The 21000-nt window shown below is 43.6% G+C and overlaps 1 protein-coding gene across 8 annotated transcripts in view; it reads right to left on the bottom strand.

Annotated features, from left to right (window-relative positions):
* Window positions 1–21000, bottom strand: part of gria3b (glutamate receptor, ionotropic, AMPA 3b) — a 97810-nt gene that overhangs the window by 43656 nt on the left and 33154 nt on the right. For all 8 annotated transcript variants that reach the window (XR_007400423.1, XR_007400424.1, XR_007400426.1 and 5 more), the window contains exon 3: window positions 20158–20397. Coding sequence is in view for 5 of the 8 variants with exons in the window: in XM_049029056.1 (XP_048885013.1) it covers window positions 20158–20397 (240 nt within the window). In the remaining 3 variants the exon portion in view is untranslated. The remainder of the gene's footprint in view (window positions 1–20157; window positions 20398–21000) is intronic.

The following is a 21000-nucleotide window of genomic DNA, read 5'->3' as shown; positions in this document are numbered from 1 at the left end:
GCCAAACCGCACTGTCATTAAGCAAAAGAAATTTCATTTTCAGTTTGGGGATTTATTTAAATTTTGGTCTCAGTTCAAGGGATTAAAACTAAATCTGCAGTTTACATTTGTCTGGGGTCTCCTGTTACACGCCGCCAGCCTGGTGCACATCACAGCGGCTCGCTGATGATTTTACCAGCCGGGTGCGTCTTGCAGATAGAGCCAGGGTGCAGCAGTCACCTGCAGCCTTTTACCGGCATGTGAATGACCATTTGCTAGGAGACGAACTCGTGCGGATTGCAAACTGTAACAACAGCTCGGTATTACGGACCCGAATTGTCACCCTCGTTGTAAACACAAACAATTGAGTCCTTTTAGTCTTATCAGGGGATGATTCAGCGCAGTGAGAAGCTGTCAAAGAACAAAAGCAAAATGTGGGAGACACCAGCAAAGGTGTAAATTGCTTTTATGTGATAGAAAATGGACTTGGTGACAGCAGGCATTGCTGTACGCATAACTTCAAGTGTCATTGATTGTACATAATATCCCCTAAAACAGCCTTAAAGAGCACATTTTCCCCAAATGATACCGGATCCAAGAACTAATCTGTCAGCTTCAGAAATAAAGCACAAAAGTAAAAGATGCACGAACAATCACCCACTTAAAATCACTCTGCTGGTGGAGCATGAAATATCTTTGTGACGCACTGACTTTTTCCAACATTAAAGTTACTTGTTTTACAGAAAAATGTGAGTTGCTTGTACTCATGAATCACGGTATTACGTCAGGTTGAATATTTAGATTACGCTAATGAACTGCCCCATCTCCAGATTGTAATGCGCTATAAACTTGTGTGTGGGCCCCAGGGGTGGCTGTTTATTTTGGGAGAGTGGAACGGAAATGCCTAGACTGCACGCAGGGTATTGTTTCGTTAAGCATTAGTGGATAATAATGGATGTGAAAAAGGGTCTTTTTTTAACACTGATCCATTCTCTGGGCTTGACGAGCTTCCACCTCTGCTGTGCAGCTGCTGATCCTGGTAAAATCCCTGACGTCAAACAGCGTCGAGCTCTTCAGTGGCCTGGTGTCTTGCTAATGTGACACTACTCATTTGGTCAAATTCCAAAAAGCTAGATCTACACCCACGTCTGTCAGTTGGGGGGCATTTCGGTCAGTTTAAAAGCAGTGATTGTCCTATATGGGCTTGGTGGTCTGTAGCTGTAATATAAAATACTTTTGCCAGTTTTTTATTTTAATTTTTCTTATGCAGAAAATGCATGCATATTTATTTAAAATGGCGACTACTGTCTTCCTTTGTCATCTTAATAACAAAGGGCTACTTAATGAACAAAACACCCTTCCATTAGTAAGCTATCTAATATAACGTCTATTGACTGCTGTGACAACAATGCTGGATGGTTTAGCTTCAGCAAATTATACACCAATATACATACACTATGATACTGTAGTCAGACTGAACTTCCCTATCCTCAGTTATCATCATTGGCCTTCAATTTGACTCTCAAACTTCAGCCAGATTAGCAAAATAAGTCCAATGGTACACAGCTGCCTGTATCCAGTGTTTACAGAACTACACGGGCAAGAGGGATACACAGTGTGGCTCATATATCCTTTTGTTAGGCCAGTGTTCCCCCAGCTGGAAGGGAGCAAAAATGGGGACTGTCTGGCAGGGTGCTGGGAGGGAGCAAAAACGTGGACTGTCTGGCAGGGTGCTGGGAGGGAGCAAAAATGTGGACTGTCTGTCAGGGAGCTCAGAGGGAGCAAAACATGGACTGTCTGGCAGGGAGCTGGGAGGGAGCAAAAACATGGACTGTCTGGCAGGGAGCTCAGAGGGAGCAAAAACATGGACTGTCTGTCAGGGAGCTCAGAGGGAGCAAAAACATGGACTGTCTGTCAGGGAGCTCAGAGCGAGCAAAAACATGGACTGTCTGTCAGGGAGCTCAGAGGGAGCAAAAACATTGACTGTCTGGCAGGGAGCTCAGAGGGAGCAAAAACATGGACTGTCTGTCAGGGAGCTCAGAGGGAGCAAAAACATGGACTGTCTGTAGGTCTCCATGGGCTGGATTGGGAAACACTGACTATAACTATAACACTGACTGTCAGTGCTCTTCACCAACCAAAGCCGTGCAACATTATATAAATGCACAATTTAAAAATACCAGATTACATTCCTCATTAGAACTGTATACCATGACGGTTTTTTTTTTGCAAAAATGAATTCATACTTTTAGTGACATTCATGCGATACTTTCTGTTGCTCATTAGCTAGCCATATGGGGAAGTTTACATGTTATGTAGTTTGTTGCATAATTTTTTGATTCACCTAAACAATTACATTTTCTTTTTAATGACTTTGACATGTGCCTCCTGAAACTGCCTTATTCTAGAGCTGGCCTGCATCCTGATATTGAACTAAGTCTTGAGACTTAAGTGCTGAATTAAATCTTAGTAATGCTTGACATTTTTATACATGCTACCAGCTACTTAGGCCAAAAAGATTTAGCAGGATTTAGAGATTAATCCTTTGCGTAATTTCCGTCAGTTACCTTTTAGATGGTCTATTTAAATTCTTGCATTATACAGTATATGTAGTTTCATGCTAATATTCTCTTCGACAAAGAAATAATAGTGTTATTTATATAAATGCCAAAATACATCTGAACATACTAAAATTCACACCTGAAATACAGATTATGTAACCATGAAAAAAATGTATATGATTGCCTATTAATAACCTTTAATACCCCTTGCAATCACAGCACCATCTGCGTAGTCAAATCGCAAACCTTGCAGAGAAAGTCAAGTCGAGGTGAAATGAAGGCAGCTGAACTCCTGGGAGAATTTCACAGGACACAAAGTACAGCGAATGTCCTGTTCAGTCCTTCGGTCTGTTTTGCAAAAACACAGCCGCTGGCTTTGCTCAGTCACTCCAGGGAGCACGGCATGGCACACGCCCTGTTCCAGGTGTACCGAGCACGCTTCGCCCACCCAAACCCTCTCGACAAGGAGCGGTTCCAAAACCGCGGCGCCGTTCGCTTTCCGAAGCACTCCGCCCACTCTGACCTTGCGTGCTCTGGCCTAGATGACTGAAATGGAGTTTTGTCTGAGGTACACTGTGACGTATGTAACTGGGTCAAAATGGCCTCTGTAGGCACTGTGGGTGGGGAAGTCATGCCAGTGAACATCTCGTGTCCAGTACCGGTGGGTTCCGCTTATGGTTTATGCTGTTAAATTTCATTGGGCTTCAATCAGAAATAAGGCAAAGAAAATAAGGTGATGGTCTGAATAGCAAGCTTAACAGAACAGAACCTTACACATTTTTCAATGCATTTTACAGAATAAAACAGCTGTATGTGGCTTACATTGTGATGCTGTGAGTAGTGTAACTTGATAGCAATTTAAAATGTCCTGAATAAGCAGAAGCTGAAATTTGACATCCTGAAACGTGCCACGTTTGCATTTTTCACCGATAATCCCAGAATGCCGTGCTTCTGCACAGGAAGCAGGCCACGAAGGTTATTCAGGAAGATCTCCTGCCTTTCATTCACTCACTCCAGGCCCTTTGAATCTCTGTGACTCAGCAGTTTTTCAGGATTAGCCTTTTTTTTCCCCTCTGCGGAATGAATAAAATGTACAGCGTGTGCAACTTGTCATGCGTACCAAAAAAAATAATAATTTCACCATGGTATAAAGCTGCATCTGTGGGTGGTAAATGCTCTTTTCACAGACACTTCTGAAGAAGAGCCCAACTCATTTACTATATGAGACCTTCAATGATGAACCTCGTGATCGATAATCTCAAATATTTGTTCAGCTCACCTGAATGGGTCCAGTCCTGCCAAAGGTAGATATGAATGAATGTTCACTTGGCACGTGGTGACTCGGCCCTCCAAGCCATTATCCACACGGTCAGTGTCACGCTGGACTGATGACAGCGTCCCTCCGGATTCTCCCAGAATGTTTCCGATTCAAACGGCAAAATGACGAAAACATTTCCTTCCATCTCATCATATAACCTATATAAAAAATAAACTCTGATTCATCTGATGAATCATTTCAGCGCATGAAAACTGATGCTCCTGATCCGATTTGAATGCATCTGTCAGACCGATCCTTTGAAGACCCCAGGCAAAGGTAGATTTGTAAAAGTAATAGAGCTTTTTTAAACCATTTTCCATGATTTAATTATGTTTAAAATCCATTCCTTAAATAATTCCTCTTACTGCAGAAGGAGGCAGTGTTTTCGATTGTTAATTAGTGAATCACACTCTCTCCATCTTCTCACTGTGATACCATAAGACAGATCAGAGGGGAGAGAATAAAATCCTGTTAAGATCTGAAAAAGATTTCCACACGCTCCCGTTTCTACATTTATATGGAAATTAGAAGATGACTCTCTGCATGGTAAAGATTCCTCTCCAAAGTAAATTAATTTAGTCAGCATGAAACTTTCAAAGTAAGTGTGAAAATCTGAAAAGATGAATGGGACGTTTTGTGAAAGGGGCTAATTAAACTGACAACTACAGTCCGCTGCCTACATTCAATGGGACCAGGTACCGATAGTGATAATACTGGCAGCTGGTCGGGTTTAATGTGTTGCGAGTTTTCCAGGCTTGAGTTGTACAGCAAGCGGTGCATCGTCACACCGCTGTGTTTGCTGAATGTAGGTACATTCAAGGCTAAACGTGGTGACAAAGAAACTGGTTTTGCAGGAAATGTTTTACGGCTTCATTTTGGCCCAGCTTGACCCAGAGCCATTTGGGGTATTAACTGATCAAAACGTGTAATCTGCTCATAGGGGTGCCTCAAATCGCCTCGGAACCCGACCGTGGATCTGCACTATATTGATAATGTGGAGACATGGGGTAAATTTCACAGGCATCCTCAAGCAAGACGGCGGATGCTACCGCTGTCTGACTCCGTAATCGGCTCATGGCAGATGTCTCTGCGTCGTGGTTCTTCCTTACGGACGCGTGTGGGATTTCGGAATGTGTTGGCTGGGCTGGTTTTCCCTGGCCCGCCACCGAAAACGTGCAGGAAGTGAGGAATCTGTCGCAGCCTGCGTTCCTACCACCCGTAGGTCTGTACCTCCCTGGTGTTTCCCTCATCCTTCACTAGGGGCTCTGTGTTTGGCATCTGATGCACCCGCATCACTGAAAACATGCAGGAAGTGAGGAATCTGTCGCAGCCTGCGTTCCTACCACCCGTAGGTCTGCACCTCCCTCGCATTTCCCTCATCCTTCACTAGGAACTCTGTGTTTGGCATCTGATGCCCTCTCATCTCTTTGCATGTCAGTCTGACAAAATAGGAGGAACAGGTTTTGCATCCAACATGTTATTTTTTTCCTGTCTCTCTCATAACGCTGCTTGTTCAGAGCCCAAGCCCCACGGCTGCCGTGCTCCGCCGTGTTGGATCTGCTCCGCCGTCCCCTTAAATTGGCTGCTATGACTCTCCCTTCCATCAGACGCTGGTGGCGAGAGGAGCCTGCCGCGTCTGGTGGGTGCAGCCCTCGCCTTCGCCTTGCACGCTTCTCTCTGGAAGGGCGATGCTCACACCGGAGCCCCAGATTAGCAGGAATCCAAAACGCTGGATCCATTAAATGGAAGCGAGGAAAATCAAGCCAAAAGAAAAAGGTCTGGGGTCTCTGTGAATGAGGCCATAAAGGCAGCAGCCTGAAATCTTCATGCCTAGTCGGAGGGGGGGGGGAGTGCATTTCAAGGGTATGAAGACTTTTTTGGTTGCCCCCCCCCCAAACTTCTAATATTAATGACATTCCCCAGACCTGCTTCTGTGCCAGTTTCCGCACATATTATGCTGACAGTCAGGGACGGTTCCGTTTTTCTTTTATGTAACTCAAAAATATTTACTGTTATCCTGTTTCTGGACGTATTTACAGGCCCAAAAGATGAATGAGCTCATTAACATCGCATCTGCTTTTGCACCTTGCTATTCGTTTCTTCTTGGGGGACACTTCCACATCCCATCGAATGGCCAGCACTGGAAATTGTTGTAGCATCCCTGCATTTTGAGTAACTCCACTGCAGTTGCAGTGTGGACACGAGGGATGATGGCCAGTTGTGGTTAAGAGTGACTTCTTAGATTTCAGTGTTTGAGACCTGCTCAGTGATCTCCCTGGTATATGTCCGTCTGTCTGCTTCCTGTCCTGAACCATCTACTCCTTATGTCTAACATTGTACCAACAAAGCAGTTATCTGTTTAAATACTTTATTTGCGGACAGGGTAGGGTACATTTAGAGACAGTAATGAGTATAATTTTGTCAGCTTCGTCTACCTAACTTCTCGTTTCTGACTGTTGTGCAGCGACTGAACTGTGCTGTTGAAATGGAAAAAGCTAAATAAGAACAGGCATTGGCCTGTGGTTAGGCAGGGGGTGGCAAATGTCTGACACCACGTAAACCGTCGCTTTGACAACACGTTAACCCCCCCCTCCCACCCACACAATTCACAGCATGTCGCATCATTGCTTATCAAGACACAACTTTCTGGAGTTTAAGACGTCTGCTACTATACTATTTGCACAGAGAAGGCAACAGGCGTGAGATGTTCATAAGACGACTGAACGTCTGGGAATCCGTACCTCTGAGTCCCTGGGATCCTTTAAAGGAGATTGAGCGGGATTACAGGTTGTCAACAGTGCATTAAGTAAACAGCACGGCTAGACAATCCCTCAAAAAATGATTTGGTTTATTCATGGGGTTTCAAAGAGCATTGTAAAATTAGGCTTTGATGGAACACACTATGCATCAGTAGACTTAGAGGGAGTTGTTTTTGGGGCGGAAAAAGACATGTGCCCCCCCCAGTTCAAATTTCCTCGCTCTGATTCCATGGCCAATGATATTAACTGAGGAACTGCTATTTCTCAACTTTCAAACTCAGAACACTGCAGTGAGATGTGGAAACACGATGACTGAGACACTGTTCATCTCCTTTCACTGGTTTACTGGCTTCTTGCGTCAGTAATGCAGCTATGTTACTCTCTTTGTCCCATTCTTGTTTTTCAAGTTGCTGAACCATAAAGATCTACATGTTTCTCCAGGTTACAAATATTATAAATTCTTTGCATATATTGAAAATGCAATTACAGTCGGCTTCAAAAAGGGAAATTGAAGGTCAATACAGGAGATGGGGAGGTATTGTGCTGTAAGATTATCTGCTGTAAGATAATGTGTAGCCCATATTTTCATTATTCTTTTTTCAGGTTTCAGAACAGAGAACCTTCCCAGCAATGACAGCAGATTCAGGGGCCAGTAACTTCCTACTGCTGTTTAAGCTGCACATCATTGTATCCAAAATTCCACCCTCATAGACATCAGTGTCTCAATCTGTAATTTATACCCAAATTTTCCAAATATGTCTTTGCTGTCAATTGAGTGTGAAAATTTGTACTTTTTAGTAGTACTTAAGTTCATTGCTGTTTGACAGTATGGTTGCATTAACACTGATGTGGACAGTTGACAGTATGGTTGCATTAACGCTGATGTGGACAGTTGACAGTATGGAGTGTACAGTGAGTGTACAGTGCACTACAGTGCTGTGCACCCTGTATGTACCTTGTGAGCCATGTTTCCTTGTATTGGCTATGGGTCACAGCAACTCAGCTGGTATAACTTACTATCGACCAAGGATGGGAAAATATTATTACTGAATATTGTGCAGAATATATCATACTTTCATTTATTGTGGAAATATTGAGGGGAAGAATTGCAGCAAGCTGGGTTCAAAAGTAGTATATCAGGTACTATGTATGTGTAAGAAGAGGAATCCAACGTGAATTCTGTAAAAACAAAAAATAGCAATAACAATGACATTTATAATTTTTTTGTGAATCCCTGCAAATGGACGTTATAAGAGTAACATACTGTATAAAATATTCGCACAATGTATTTTATGTGTTAAAGGATATTAAAGATTTTTAAAATATGGCAAATTGACAAAATTTCTCATACGTTGGATCCCAGATCTCATCTTAGATTTGCCTCAGAATTATTCTTACTGAATTACCTTAGCAATAAGCCGAAATAGCCCAAACCTCTGTACTAGTTTCCCCCAATCAACAAAAGCTAATTATGTTTCTGCAAATGCCTAAAAGGACTTTCTAAAGTTGTGTCTGTACTCTAAATAGTACTGGCAATCCATTCCTCGGCAAGTAACTCAAAGACGACAAAAACAAACAAAAAAAAGCAAACAAAAGAAAAAGTTACAGAAAATAACATATGATTTGGCACAGCAGGGCTAACTTCATTATTCTTTGCTCCAGTCTTCCTGTCATGTGACGTACATCAGCTATGTCACATCCTGTTTGAGACATCTCTGCCTATATTCTAAAAAAAAAAAAATGTGCAATGGCAGTTTAGGTGTGTGCATGTTTCTGTATAAATCCTGCAAATGTAGACTAGCTCTGTATCACTGTCTCAGGTACTTCATCCTCACTAGAGCAGCAACCTTAAAAATACTTGCTTGCAGCAGCACTCGGAGACGTGGAGCTGTCCAGAGTGCTGAATCCATACAAAATGATCAAATTCTCTCCTTGGAGCACAAATAACTTGGAACCACCGTTGGCATTACAGTATGGCCCTATCATTTGTCTGGCTGTTTATGGACCTTATTTTTTGAAAAGGAATACCAAGAGTGCCTCAGGAAGGTGTTCATAGTTGGGGATACCCTGTTGTAAATGAAATATCACTTTTTAGTTTGTTCAAATACTTTTGTGTTTTTGTTTTACTGTATAATCCTCACAGTTTTTCTGCTACACTCACTGAATCGTAACTTAGATTAACGTGTCAGCTGCAATGTCATTACGGTAAAAAGCAGCAGCCCTTGTATAAACAACATCTGTGCTTCGAGGATAAAGCGAGGATCCTCGATTGAGCATTTTCTTATTGAATTTCTCACTGACAGAGTGTTGCACTAACATGTGCGTAATGGTGTGTTAATGCGTTATTAACGTTTACCTGTGGGCTAGCCTCTATGCCGGCAGCACTTTGTGAATATGAAGGGAATCTCTATACCTTCTGGTGAACGAGAATCCAGAAGTTTCCAATTTACAGTGATGCCAGAGAAAAACCTGAATGCTGGATGATTTCAGGGAGGCCAATTTAGATGAAACTTTACAAAAAAAAAATGCACAGCAGAACTAAAGGCTGGAAGTAATGAAGCAGCCCTTTGATATGGTGCTCGCGTCAATTAAAACCATCGTCGGCTGGCCACGGTTCTGATTGCACACCTCCCCTAAGGCAGCCGAGGCTTAATCAAAGGGAAAAGGCATGTAAATCCTATCTTAAAGGCTGCACAAGAGCTAGAGACGCACACATCTTTCCATATCTTTTAATTTTCCTACCCCACAGACACGGAAAGGCAACCGTTGGATCATACAGTGCTGCAATTATCTGTTGAATCAGCCACGTGAATCATAACTGCCATACAAACAGAATTTCTGTCACCGGATAGCTAGTCATTATCTATTACCAAGAAAAGTGTATTTGCATTTTTCTGATAGCATCAGTGAAACTGTAATGAAATTATTTGGGGGCTACAGTAGATGCATTAATGAAGGGATGAGAATATTAAATCAGCTTTATGGTCTCTGAAAAACGTTCTGCAGAATTTATGTGCAAGTTTATATTGTTACAATTTAATAAACCAAAAGTTGTTTTGGTTTTAGATGATAAAAAAAACAGACTAGCACATTCAGTTAGTGCTGATTGGTCGAGAGTAATTTTAATATTGAAATGTAGCACGTTCTGAGCATTGCTGTGTTGAGTGAACAAATAAAGGAGTAACATTTGTACATGTGAGAGAGAGAATGTAGGGACGGTACGTTATAAAAGATCCTAACATCTGAGAATTGTAGCGCGTCACGTGCATGTATGCAGCCCTGATCATGTCGAAACCTGTAGAGCTATGAAGTCAGAGTGGTGCATCTACTTGGAAACAGCTTGGAGCACAGAGAAGGGCGGTCAGTTTATCTTGTACATTAGCAAAATGAAATAAGTGGAAGCTTCAAGCTACAATTTCATGGTTTCTGCAAATGGCAGCTGGAAAAGTGACTCCATTCCAAAATCTCGTCGCTGGCCCAGGACTCACCCATGTCTCGCGTTCCCTTTTTGCTAGATGATCCTGCTTCAAATGGACACCTTTACTTCACTGTAAGTCTTATTCTTGTGAGAACAAGGACGGTACGGCGTGGTATTTTAGATTTTGTCCTATTTATGAATACTTGACATATGAATTTTAAAAAGGACAGTGTTTCCCATTCATTTGACTACTTACTCTTTATCATCATCATCCTGTGCAAAGCAATTATTCTCTTAAATATTGCGTTGGTTTTCATTTTTCATATTTAGTCAGAATGTACTCTCAGGAACGCTGACAGACAAAATAGCAAGTTTTTAAAGCTGACCAAAGATTTCCCTTTTGCTTAATTTGTACGGCTTTCATTAAGTTTTAAAAAAAAAAAATGAAATAAAGACCAAAGAGAAGAAAAACCATTTAATAAAGATAGTGCCCGGTGGGCCTTCATGCATAGTTCTATGCTGAGGACCTTTATGTTCACACACTGCGTGGGGAGCTGTCGCTCCAGGCTTGGCTAACACTGACTAGCAGTGCTTTCTCTGAATAAGAAGGGTGTGGGGCAAGTGGAGAGGTGCTGGGGGCCACAGCCCTCCTTTGGGGCCCCACACAGCGAGACGTTGTGCTGGGCGGCCGTACGACTCTCTGCAGTGGAGTGTTCGCCATCTGTTCCGGTCGCGTGCCGCCCGCTGCGGTACAGTTCCCCTGCTAATGAGGTTCTCCAGCGTCTCACCTGAAGCCCACACTGCAAAACAAGGAGTCTTTCCAGGTAGAGTCCCTCACCCTGCCCTGAAGCCAAGACAAACTTAGTTTTTAGACTTTAGACCAATTTGCTTTGCTTAGCATTATTAATGTTGAGCCTCAAAATATAAACTTAAAACCTGTGCTTAAATTTATGCTTAATTGTTTTAAAGATTTCAGGGCTTTTCGGATTTTGACTATGGTGACCTAAATGTGGAATCTGTTGCTGTAGCGTCTATGTCCAGGTCAGATTTACTTTTACCTCCTTTGGTAATTTATTAATTTTCTTTTAAAGATTGTGGTTAATTGGTCAATAATTCTGCACATATTCTTAGCAGAGGAATGCATGTCTGAGCATGCTGTGGGACATAGCAGCAATATAAGGATGATAAAAAAAGAAAATTCTACCCTTAATTATCCCATTCACAGGAATACTGGCCTCATTCCTGCCATCTTCTGTCTTGTGATGCTAACAGAACCTGCCAGTAGCTTTTTTGGCTCCGAAAGGGAATAAACAAGGTCATTGTTGTTAATTTACTAGGTTTAGCACTGAGCCAAAGCCCCGGTCTTCAGGCAGTGTTGGGTCATTCAGAATCACTCTCACACCCACACCTTGCCGGAAGCCTGACCCATGGAAAGGAAGGGCATTGGACCTTTGAGGGACATGACAAAAAAGAGAGAAAGTGCAACCAGTGTGAAAAATTATTGTGACGCAAGAAGGGACATCATTGATAATCTCAAGCTTTTAATTGATTAGCCTGAACCCAGTTCAGTCCAGTGAAGATGTACGTTAAATGAGGCAAAAGTATTGTGTTGGGCCTCTCTCCCACGCTATGTTAATTAGCCTTTTGGCTGTTGCACAGAACACTCATTTAACACTGTTTGATTAATCTAGACTTTTTGGCACAGAGCACTCATTTACTACTGTTTGATTAGTCTTGTCTGGTGAGGAGGAACCACAAAGATATCTAGTAGTCATTTCCTTCACTTCAAACCAGTCAAAATGTAAACAGGGGGATATATCTATTGTAACTGAACTTCCATAGCATACAAGATGATGGATGTAAAACAATTTATTAACTTACCACTTATCCGAAGTGTAATCAAAGCCTGGTACTACTGCATAACATATTCAGGGTTATGCTTATTGATCATCACTGACAAAAATGTTAGAAATTCATATTTTAAATATATGCAAACTTAAGCCAAATTAACTTTCAACGCATATGCTTGCCAACTTCAGATAATATGAATTAGGAAATATGGTATTTTGGGCAAAATATGCTTCCAAAAAATGTAAATAAATTTTGAAAGATTGGTATTGAGCTTCTTGGTTTCTTAAACAGTGTTATGCATGTTTTTAAATGGTGAGTCTGACTGTAGCATTGTGCTTCAATGTCTTGTTGGTAACGTTTGTTATCGAATGTCCCCAGTTTTAAACGTTAGCTGATGCAGCCTGCAGCCCTGGCTGACGGAGAGGCCATCATAGGAGGTTTTTGCTGGATCTGATCGAGCCTGACTTGGCATGGCCACTTTGCATTGTGCACTGAGACGGGACCATCCTGCTTAGCTCTCACCCACGTATTGCCTGAACCATCTTAATTACACAACATCAAATCACACCATCCTGTAGGGATTTCTTTGTAGACGATGCCTTGTAATAAAATACAGAAATAGTTCCTGAAAATATGGAGACATTTATTTTACATTCTGACAAGTGCTGCAGCTCAAACGGTAATTCGGACGGTTTTCACGCCTGGGGGAATTTGACCTCTGTCGCGTTCTTTGCGCTAATGAAAAGCTTTTAGGGCACCATGTAAGCGGACTGTTTACTGCAGGCAGTAAGCTTAAAATTCACCTGTCTGTCTTTAATGCACAGGCAGGCGGCACTGAGTGTTGTGGTGTAAACCGGTGCATGCTTCGTGGCAATGGGATAATGCATTACTGTACATGGGAGCAAAATATTTGCTGTCAAAAGGCAACAAAGAGTAAAATGCCGAAAATTCTAAACTTTAACATGCTCATAAAACACATACGTTCAAAATTTGTTAAAAGGCAGAGGTGTGTGCTGGAATTGTAAAAAATGCAGAAAACGATTCACTTTCTAATTATAATATATAAATAAATATATAAGAACCAAATTAGTTAGTAGTTAATGCAACGGTAGTAATACACAGCAAAAATCCCAGCTTTTAGACTTCCAAATATGCTTTATCTACTAAAATAATGAGCACAGTAAGTTTGTAATATACAAGCTGAATTCATTATATCAGGAAATACACAAATGGTGTAAGCTGAAGAACAATAAAAACACACTGAAATGTAAAATGTCAAACCTTAAAATATGATTAATTTGACCGTAAATTCCTTTTTAAACCAGGACATTCTCCAGTCAACAAAATAAGTAAATGATTTCAGAAAATATTTCGATTCCAGTCTATTAGAGACGAGGTGGCCATTCAGCTTGAAGCAACAACAGTCAAAATGTTAACAGTAAGAGCAACTGACCTTTAACCTTCCGCCAAAATGGCAAAAGCTCTTCTGGAATGTCTAAATGTCACTCATGTTCTGTACATAAACATTTTGTTTGTAGTGACAGGAATACTGATTAGCTACTGTGGCTTTATACTCTTATACTGAGCGCATGAGGCCCAAATCCAAGGACCCTTGGAATGGATACAAACCCCCATGTGTGTGCGTGACTAAACACACCTGTTCATTAGTGATCGTTAAGCATGCCATTTAATTTGCACACTGAAAACTGCAGGATCCAGTTGGTGCGTTACCAACACGTCATCACTACCTCCACTTCTTGATGAGTTAATATGAAGGAAAGGCGATAAACATTAATTAATAGCTAGTGAGGGGTGACCCCCAAGTTTGTGTTCAGGTGCTAAAAATATTACCTCAGCCCTCTGGTGGCTTCAGAGGTGTACTGCCAAAACAGGTAGGTTGGTAAAGATGGCAGGTCAGTACAGTTACAACTGGCTATTAAAATAAAACTGCGGTATATTCATAGGAATACTATTGTGTAACCATATGTACTGTTTTAACAGCAACACATTAAAACAGACATATAATACGTACTACATAGGAAGCAGAGAAACCGACGCTTCGTATCCCAGAAAACTGCAAAAGTAATTTGAATATTCATGCGTCATTGGAGAGGATGAGCAGTAACATAAGGCTGGAAGCATTTTGACTCTTTCTCCGCCCACACTGGGCAGTATGCTGTGCGTATAAATGCATATCACCACCCTTGAGACTTGGGCAAACTGACACCTGTGTGTTGTGAGCAGAGCATAGCTGTTCCTGAGTGAGATTTAAACATTTGCATTACCTCCATGGCCTGTATTGCTTACTGCCTGTGAGTCATCCACTAATGAACACTGTCAGCTTGATGGTGAGGGTGGCAAGGGTATTGCAGAGAGGGGCAGGTGAATGATGCATTGCTTTGCGTGTCAGCAGGTGCAGCCCAAGCAGTACGCCATCATTAGGTACGACCAGGGCAGTGTGACATCATTAGGCACAGCCCAGGCAGAGTGACATCACTGGTGCAGCCCGAGCAGTGACATCACCAGGCGTAGCCAGCATAGTCCCACAGTAAAGAGGTCATCCCTTAACCTCAATGCATACCGTCCAGGACAGAGAACGTCACCACTACTTCACCTAAAATGTCAATCACAGGTATTGAACGCCAAGGTGCTTTTACGTCGTCAGGCAGCCAGCGAGGTGATTATTATTTATTTTTTTTACTTAAATGCGGGTGTGCCGTGCAGGCACGCAGCCATAAATACAGCGTGTGGGGGGGGGCACATAAATCAAGTGGGGGTGAGAGTGCTGAATCAGAGACATGCTAAGGTTGATTGTGCCTCGGAGAGACAATAAAGGCCGTAATCATCCCTCGGTACTGCGGCAGCCTGCAGCTATCAGGGCCAACCTGACTGCAGAGAAGGTGCATCAGGGGCGGGGGTTAAGCACCTTCACTTTCCCACCTCCTTTGCCCTTTACTTTCCCTTCACATACATCTGACAAGTGTTACGCTCCTGAAGATCAGTAAAGCCCCTTTTTCCCTGTCGACTTGAAAAGGACAAATACCAAAAAACCCAAAACAAGCTGGACAGCAGAAAGTCATGCTGTAACTAGGAAAGGAAGCTCTATAGAGGAAGATGAAAGGCAGTCCAGCGGTACAGAGAACCTTAATGAGCAAAATAACAAAGCATTCTTCTATTTGCTGTGTGCAGTGCCTTCATAATTAGCGGCCAGCTCTCTGTCTCCGGCTGGCCTGGAATGCATGGGACAATTGTGGCTTTTTCCCCCTAACCCACTTTTATTCCCCATTTCTTTACTTCCCCAGTATGCGGTTCCTGGGTAACACTTTTCGGAAGGGTCAGAGTTCTGTTGCTGGGGGCAACTGTTCCCCCCCCCCCAGTGCAGTAAATGGTGCCATGTGCCAGTCATTAATGAAACGTGTCTGAAAAATGTCCTGCGTAAAAATCCGATCAGGATGCATCATGTTGGGATGCGATATTCTGTCTCAGGCATTTGGACCACATTAAGGCCGATCTGCGAGTACGCAGCGCGATCCGACAGCCCGAGATGTGAAAGCACTGCGTAGGTGTAAAAGCACTCCTTATGAAATCACTGCACAGCCCTTAATAGAATTATAGTGTAGGAAACCAGCAAATCATGTTGTTTTCCATGTCTTTGGCATTGCATAGGCCCCCTCCCCCCCAAGCACCATGCAGGGCTGGATAAATGATGTCACATTAGCCTAGAGCATGGCTGACCTCTCGCTATGAGCAGAACGCGTTGGTTAAGCAGAGTACTCATGGGAAAGCTAACACACCCCAGTAAGGAACACGCGAGCACTCGATCACACAGCCCCCGCAAAAAGACAGGCCGCTGTTTACCAACTTGCCACAGCAGAGCATCAGAATATATGGTCAAAAACTCCAAGCCCCTAGCAATTTCATAGTGATTTGGGCCATTTTTTAAACTGCTAAAAAGCTATTATGCTCCCTGGTCCACTGTCACATTCATTTTTGTGATGGAATAAAAACCTATTTTCCTCCAAGTTAGATGAAGAGCATAGTTGTTATTCCTGGCAGATAGAAGACCATCCATCGAAAGCCTGATATGTAATCCATTGTTACCAATTAGTTTCCCTGCTTGCAAGCGATTTTTTTCCTCTCCTAAATATATTAGCTAAATTAAACCACAGGAAGATAATATACTAATGTTAGCACAAAAAATCCATTAACATAATAAATATTCTGTAAGATTTGTTTAGATATTATACATTTTCTAAACTATAAAGGAATTAAAAATGTAATTTAAAGAGATTTGGGTGCTTTAGTCAAAATAGTTGTTTCTTGCTTTAGATCAGTAGAATAATCAACATAACATTTGGCTGTAAAATTAGTTTTATCTTTAAAATGACGATTGTGATATTAACCAAGTGACGCTGCCTACAGGATGGTAGTAAGGCATCTGACCTCTTCAACACAACCTAAATTAATTGGCTATATTTAAACATGTAATGCCATATTAGGGTCACTCTAAAAGTAACACGACATGCTTTTCCCTCCCTGCACTATTTATTTCTGACCCAAAGGCGTTTCTCATCTCAACCTGAGCTGAGTGCTTCGCTGGAATCTGCAGCAGCGGTCGCCGGCGGTGGCAGAACCCCGACAGGTGCCTCCAGCGGCACGAAGATTTGGCTTATCGAGACGACGATTCAGAGGCCAGCTGTGGTTATGGAGACAGTGTGGCTGTTCGGAGAGCCTGTAGTTCACTGTCAGGACACTAACTCAAGGATCAGTTGTGAACAAAATCAAGGGAAGATTTCCTTCGGCTATTCTGGTTTCCTCCAGACACATACACTTAGGTTTGGTGTTGGGCATTTCAGGGCCAGAAGATACAGATCCAGACCGAGATTTTGTTTCTGCCAACCAATTGAGTATAAAGTCACAGTGACAGAGTGACTCAACCGGTTGGCAGTAACAAAACCTTGGTCTGGATCTGTAGCTTCTGGCCCTGAAATGTTCTACATTGGTTAGGTCAGAAGTTCTCCGTCCTGTTCCTGCCAGAATGTTTTCATTCCAACCTACACTGCTTCTAACCTGCCACATTCATTATGAGCTTATTAAGGACCACATAAGCCTGATTAAAGCAGGGTTGGAATGAAAACATTCTGGCAGGGGGGGGGGGCACCAGGGACAGGACTAAGAACCACTGGCATCTGTAAACTGGCCAGAGTATGATTGTGTGTGTGTCCTATGATGGGCTGGCCTCCCATCCAGGGTCGTCCCCTGCCTTTGATGGCTGTCCCTGCCATCCTGGAGAGATTAAGCAGTTTGGAAGATGGATGGACCAACCAAACAGCAACCAGGGCCATAAACAAGCAGGCGAAAACAAAAAGAGCCGCAAGCAGCCACAGAAGTCAGCGGTCAGCGCCGGGGCCTCCGTACGACACAGACTTCCTGATCCCACGCGCAGCACAGGCATCACCGTCAGCCCCGCGGCCTCCGTACGACACAGACTTCCTGATCCCACGCCCAGCACAGGCGTCACCGTCAGCCCCGCGGCCTCCGTACGGCACAGACTTCCTGATCCCACGCGCAGCACAGGCGTCACCGTCAGCCCCGCGGCCTCCGTACGGCACGGACTTCCTGACCTCACGCCCAGCACAGGCGTCACCGTCAGCCCCGCGGCCTCCGTACGACACGGACTTCCTGATCCCACGCGCAGCACAGTCATTATTTCTGTCCAGCAGAGGATGCTGAACAGCAGCGGCATTTTCGAAAGAACGAAAACGTGAAGCTGGCTCTTTGTGGACAAAGTAATGACAGCACACCCACAGCAACCTGGTGGTGGGCGCCGTGGAACATGGACGCGATATTCACACTTATTGTGAAGTATTACTATGCACTCGTGCTCAATTTGATAGATCATTTGGCCAGTGGGGGGATAAAACAGGCTGTTATTTCAGAGAAGGTACTTGCGGAGCGAGCAGTGCTCCAGCGATGCCTCCCTTCCTCCTGTTTATTGCCGACTTGCTGACTGCACATCCTGGGTGGGCAGATTCAGCTTTCTGATAAGCTGGGACTTTGTCATACATTAAGTCAGCCGTCCAGGAAAAGCCGCCACTGCTTCTGACCTGCTCTTTTCTGGGACTGGTGTTCTTGCTAATATGACATCCAGCATCCAGGGTGTGGCTGGCGGAAAACGTGGTTCTATTATAAAACATACGGTAAAAAAAACACAGCTGCCTTCTGCACACCTAACCCAGCCCTTTGAGACCCATAGATAGTCCATGTTTTTGCTACTTCCCAGCTCTCTGCCAGACAGTCCACATTTCTGCTCCCTCCCAGTTCTCTGGCAGACAGTCCACGTTTTTGCTCCCTCCCAGCACCATGCCAGACAGTCCCTATTTTTGCTCCCTCCCAGCTCTCCGCAAGACAGTCCACATTTCTGCTCCCTCCCAGCTCCCTGCCAGACAGTCCACATTTCTGCTCCCTCCCAGCTCCCTGCCAGACAGTCCACATTTCTGCTCCCTCCCAGCCCCTTGCCAGCCCTGGTAGGGAGCAATAATGTGGACTGTCTGCAGGTCCTTGAGCATTGGATTGGGAAACACTGCTATACATGATTCAGAAACCTGGCTGCCCCCCCCCTCCCTCCCCTTCTCCTTGGTCAGGAGCTGGACAGATCCCATGCTTGTGCCCCAGTCGCCTGAAGGACACGCAGCCGTGAAAGTCACGGGAAGGCAAGCTGCCGCCTCCTCCCTTTTGTCTAATCCAATTAGCCGCAGACGTTTTCCAAGAACCGCTGAGGATTAAACACTGGTGTCGCACAGGGTCTCTCTGGGGCCCGGCACCCCGATGCGTGCATTCGGCTCATTTGGCATGACGGGGGAAGAGTGGAAGAGTCAGCCTGTCCTCGGAGCAGAGTGCAGGTCAGGGCATTGACAGGAATGACATGTATATAGGAGGGGACTTTTTCTGTCAGGAATAAAGCCTACAATGGCAAAGGCTGTGGGCTGTATCCCTGCAGCGTTTCTACACGAAGACGAGTTTACGCAGAGAGCTCAGTGGTGATGAGGATGACATAGAGAAGATGCAAAATCCCCTGGATGCAGAAGAGACTCTGGTGCTTGCAGAGTGACGGACATGACACCCGTAAAACATGCAACGCAGACGCAGCGAGTCGGTATTGATCCACAGGGTCTGGCCCTGAATCATTGTGCCGTTTGGTCGGCCGGTGAGAAAATGACCTCTGCACCCCTTCAAAGGCCAGATAAGAGCAGTAAAACAGAGACAAGAATAACAATGCAGTTGAAAAGCGTTGACACTCTTGAAGGATTGAAAACTGTATCCCTTTTTTGTTAATATTATGACCCAGAGAAACCTCAGCGTTAGAGAAATCCCACTGCGTGACGATAACGATGATAGGCACCCAAGGGGCGGCTCTGAAGAGGAACACTGTGTGTCAGTTTCAGTCCTTCTTTTGATCCTCATAATATCAGCTAACACTTGATTATAAAGAATGCGAGATTAGAGGGGCAGCGACAGTCAGTGGTTACCAGATTCCTGCTAGAAAATTCAAACTTCCGTCTCTACTTTGATGTCACTAGTAGCTGGAAAAGTCTTCAAAGACATTTTACATCCTATATGACAAGAAAATATTATAAAAGGATAAGCATCTGCCTCCCCTTATACCATACACAAAATATTATATGTATATCTACAGTACACGTGTATTAATCTATATTTTAATCAGGATTTCAAAATTTGACTTTATATGTGACTGATGTGACTGACTATAAATTACCAATCACACCTGCGGTGATATTTTTTCATTTTCCTGCCTCATTAACTAGATAATTAAGTTTTTTTTGCATTTAATCCTGAAGATAATTCAGCATAACAAACAAAATCTGAAGCAATACAAACTGTGTGTCTTTGCTGCCCTGTTCCTTATTACCTGATTCCCTTCCCTTCCCTGCATCTCTCTGTCCATTTATCTCAGTTGATGGTCATATTGCATATTCTGTTGAGCACAATTCATCTCCAAATATTTTCCTTTCTTAAAGTCTCCTTCATCGCTTCTCAGGGGAGTAGGAACCTACCAATATTTAATTGCTGTTGTTTGACCCCCCCCATAAAAATAGCATTTAAATAATTAATTTGTGTCCTTGCCCCAATATCAAACTGCGTCCTACGTCCTTGACTCGCTTTGTGATGCACAGGTGGTCGTCAGTGTGTCAGGCAGTACGCTGGACGGCTTCTGAAGCTATGAGAGCCCCAAGCGGGCTGGTCACTCACCTCTCTCTGTGTCATACAGGTAGACGAATTTCTCCCACTTGTAGTGGGACAGCATGCTGAGAATGGCACCTCGCAGGGCAGGACGCATCTGAATGACGAACTGCACGTCCGCGTCTGTGGGATAGCTCGGCGTGACGAAGGAGGTGTGCAGGGCACCGCAGAAGGAGGTCAGAGTATTCATGGACTTCTTGTCGTAGAAGCCGAAGATGGCATAAACGCCTCTGGAGAACTGTGAGCAGACTGGAATAAAAATGAAGCAGAAGATAGAAGGTCATTTAAGAAGTGTATGGTATCAAAGCGGCTATACATCTCTCTCTACGCCCACCCATTAAAAAAAAATGTTTTCCAATCAGGCGTGCAGAGATCTGGGGATCTGCTCTGAGATCCGTGCTGCATCAGGTTGAACATGGTGAACATTCACATGCAGACTTCTCTCAAAAGAAGAACTTTGGCACTACAGATGAAAACTGGGCCGTTGGATAACTTGAACGTGGGCATATTTACAGGAATGTTGCTAATATGCACAGTCCCTGTTAAACCAGCAAACAAAACAAAACAAACGCTAACAAGAAGTCCACACAAACACAACAGACAATATGCAACTGCAGACTCAAACCAACACACACACAACACAAAACTATGTAATTATGAATGCAGCAATCATTAAAAACATTAATTTCACTTCACTCACTTTAATAACAAAGGAAAACGAAGTTACATAGTTGGTCAGAAAGGAGCAGGCAAACGGCTTTCACTGCTGGATACCACTCAACAGCAGAAACTGTAAACCAGCAATTTATGACGTTGGCAAAATGACTCAGGTAAACAAAAACAAATGAAGGT

The sequence above is a fragment of the Brienomyrus brachyistius genome, chromosome 10 (assembly GCF_023856365.1).
Source record: "Brienomyrus brachyistius isolate T26 chromosome 10, BBRACH_0.4, whole genome shotgun sequence".
Taxonomy (NCBI): Eukaryota; Metazoa; Chordata; class Actinopteri; order Osteoglossiformes; family Mormyridae; genus Brienomyrus; species Brienomyrus brachyistius.
This window is presented reverse-complemented; position numbering and strand designations above follow the sequence as displayed.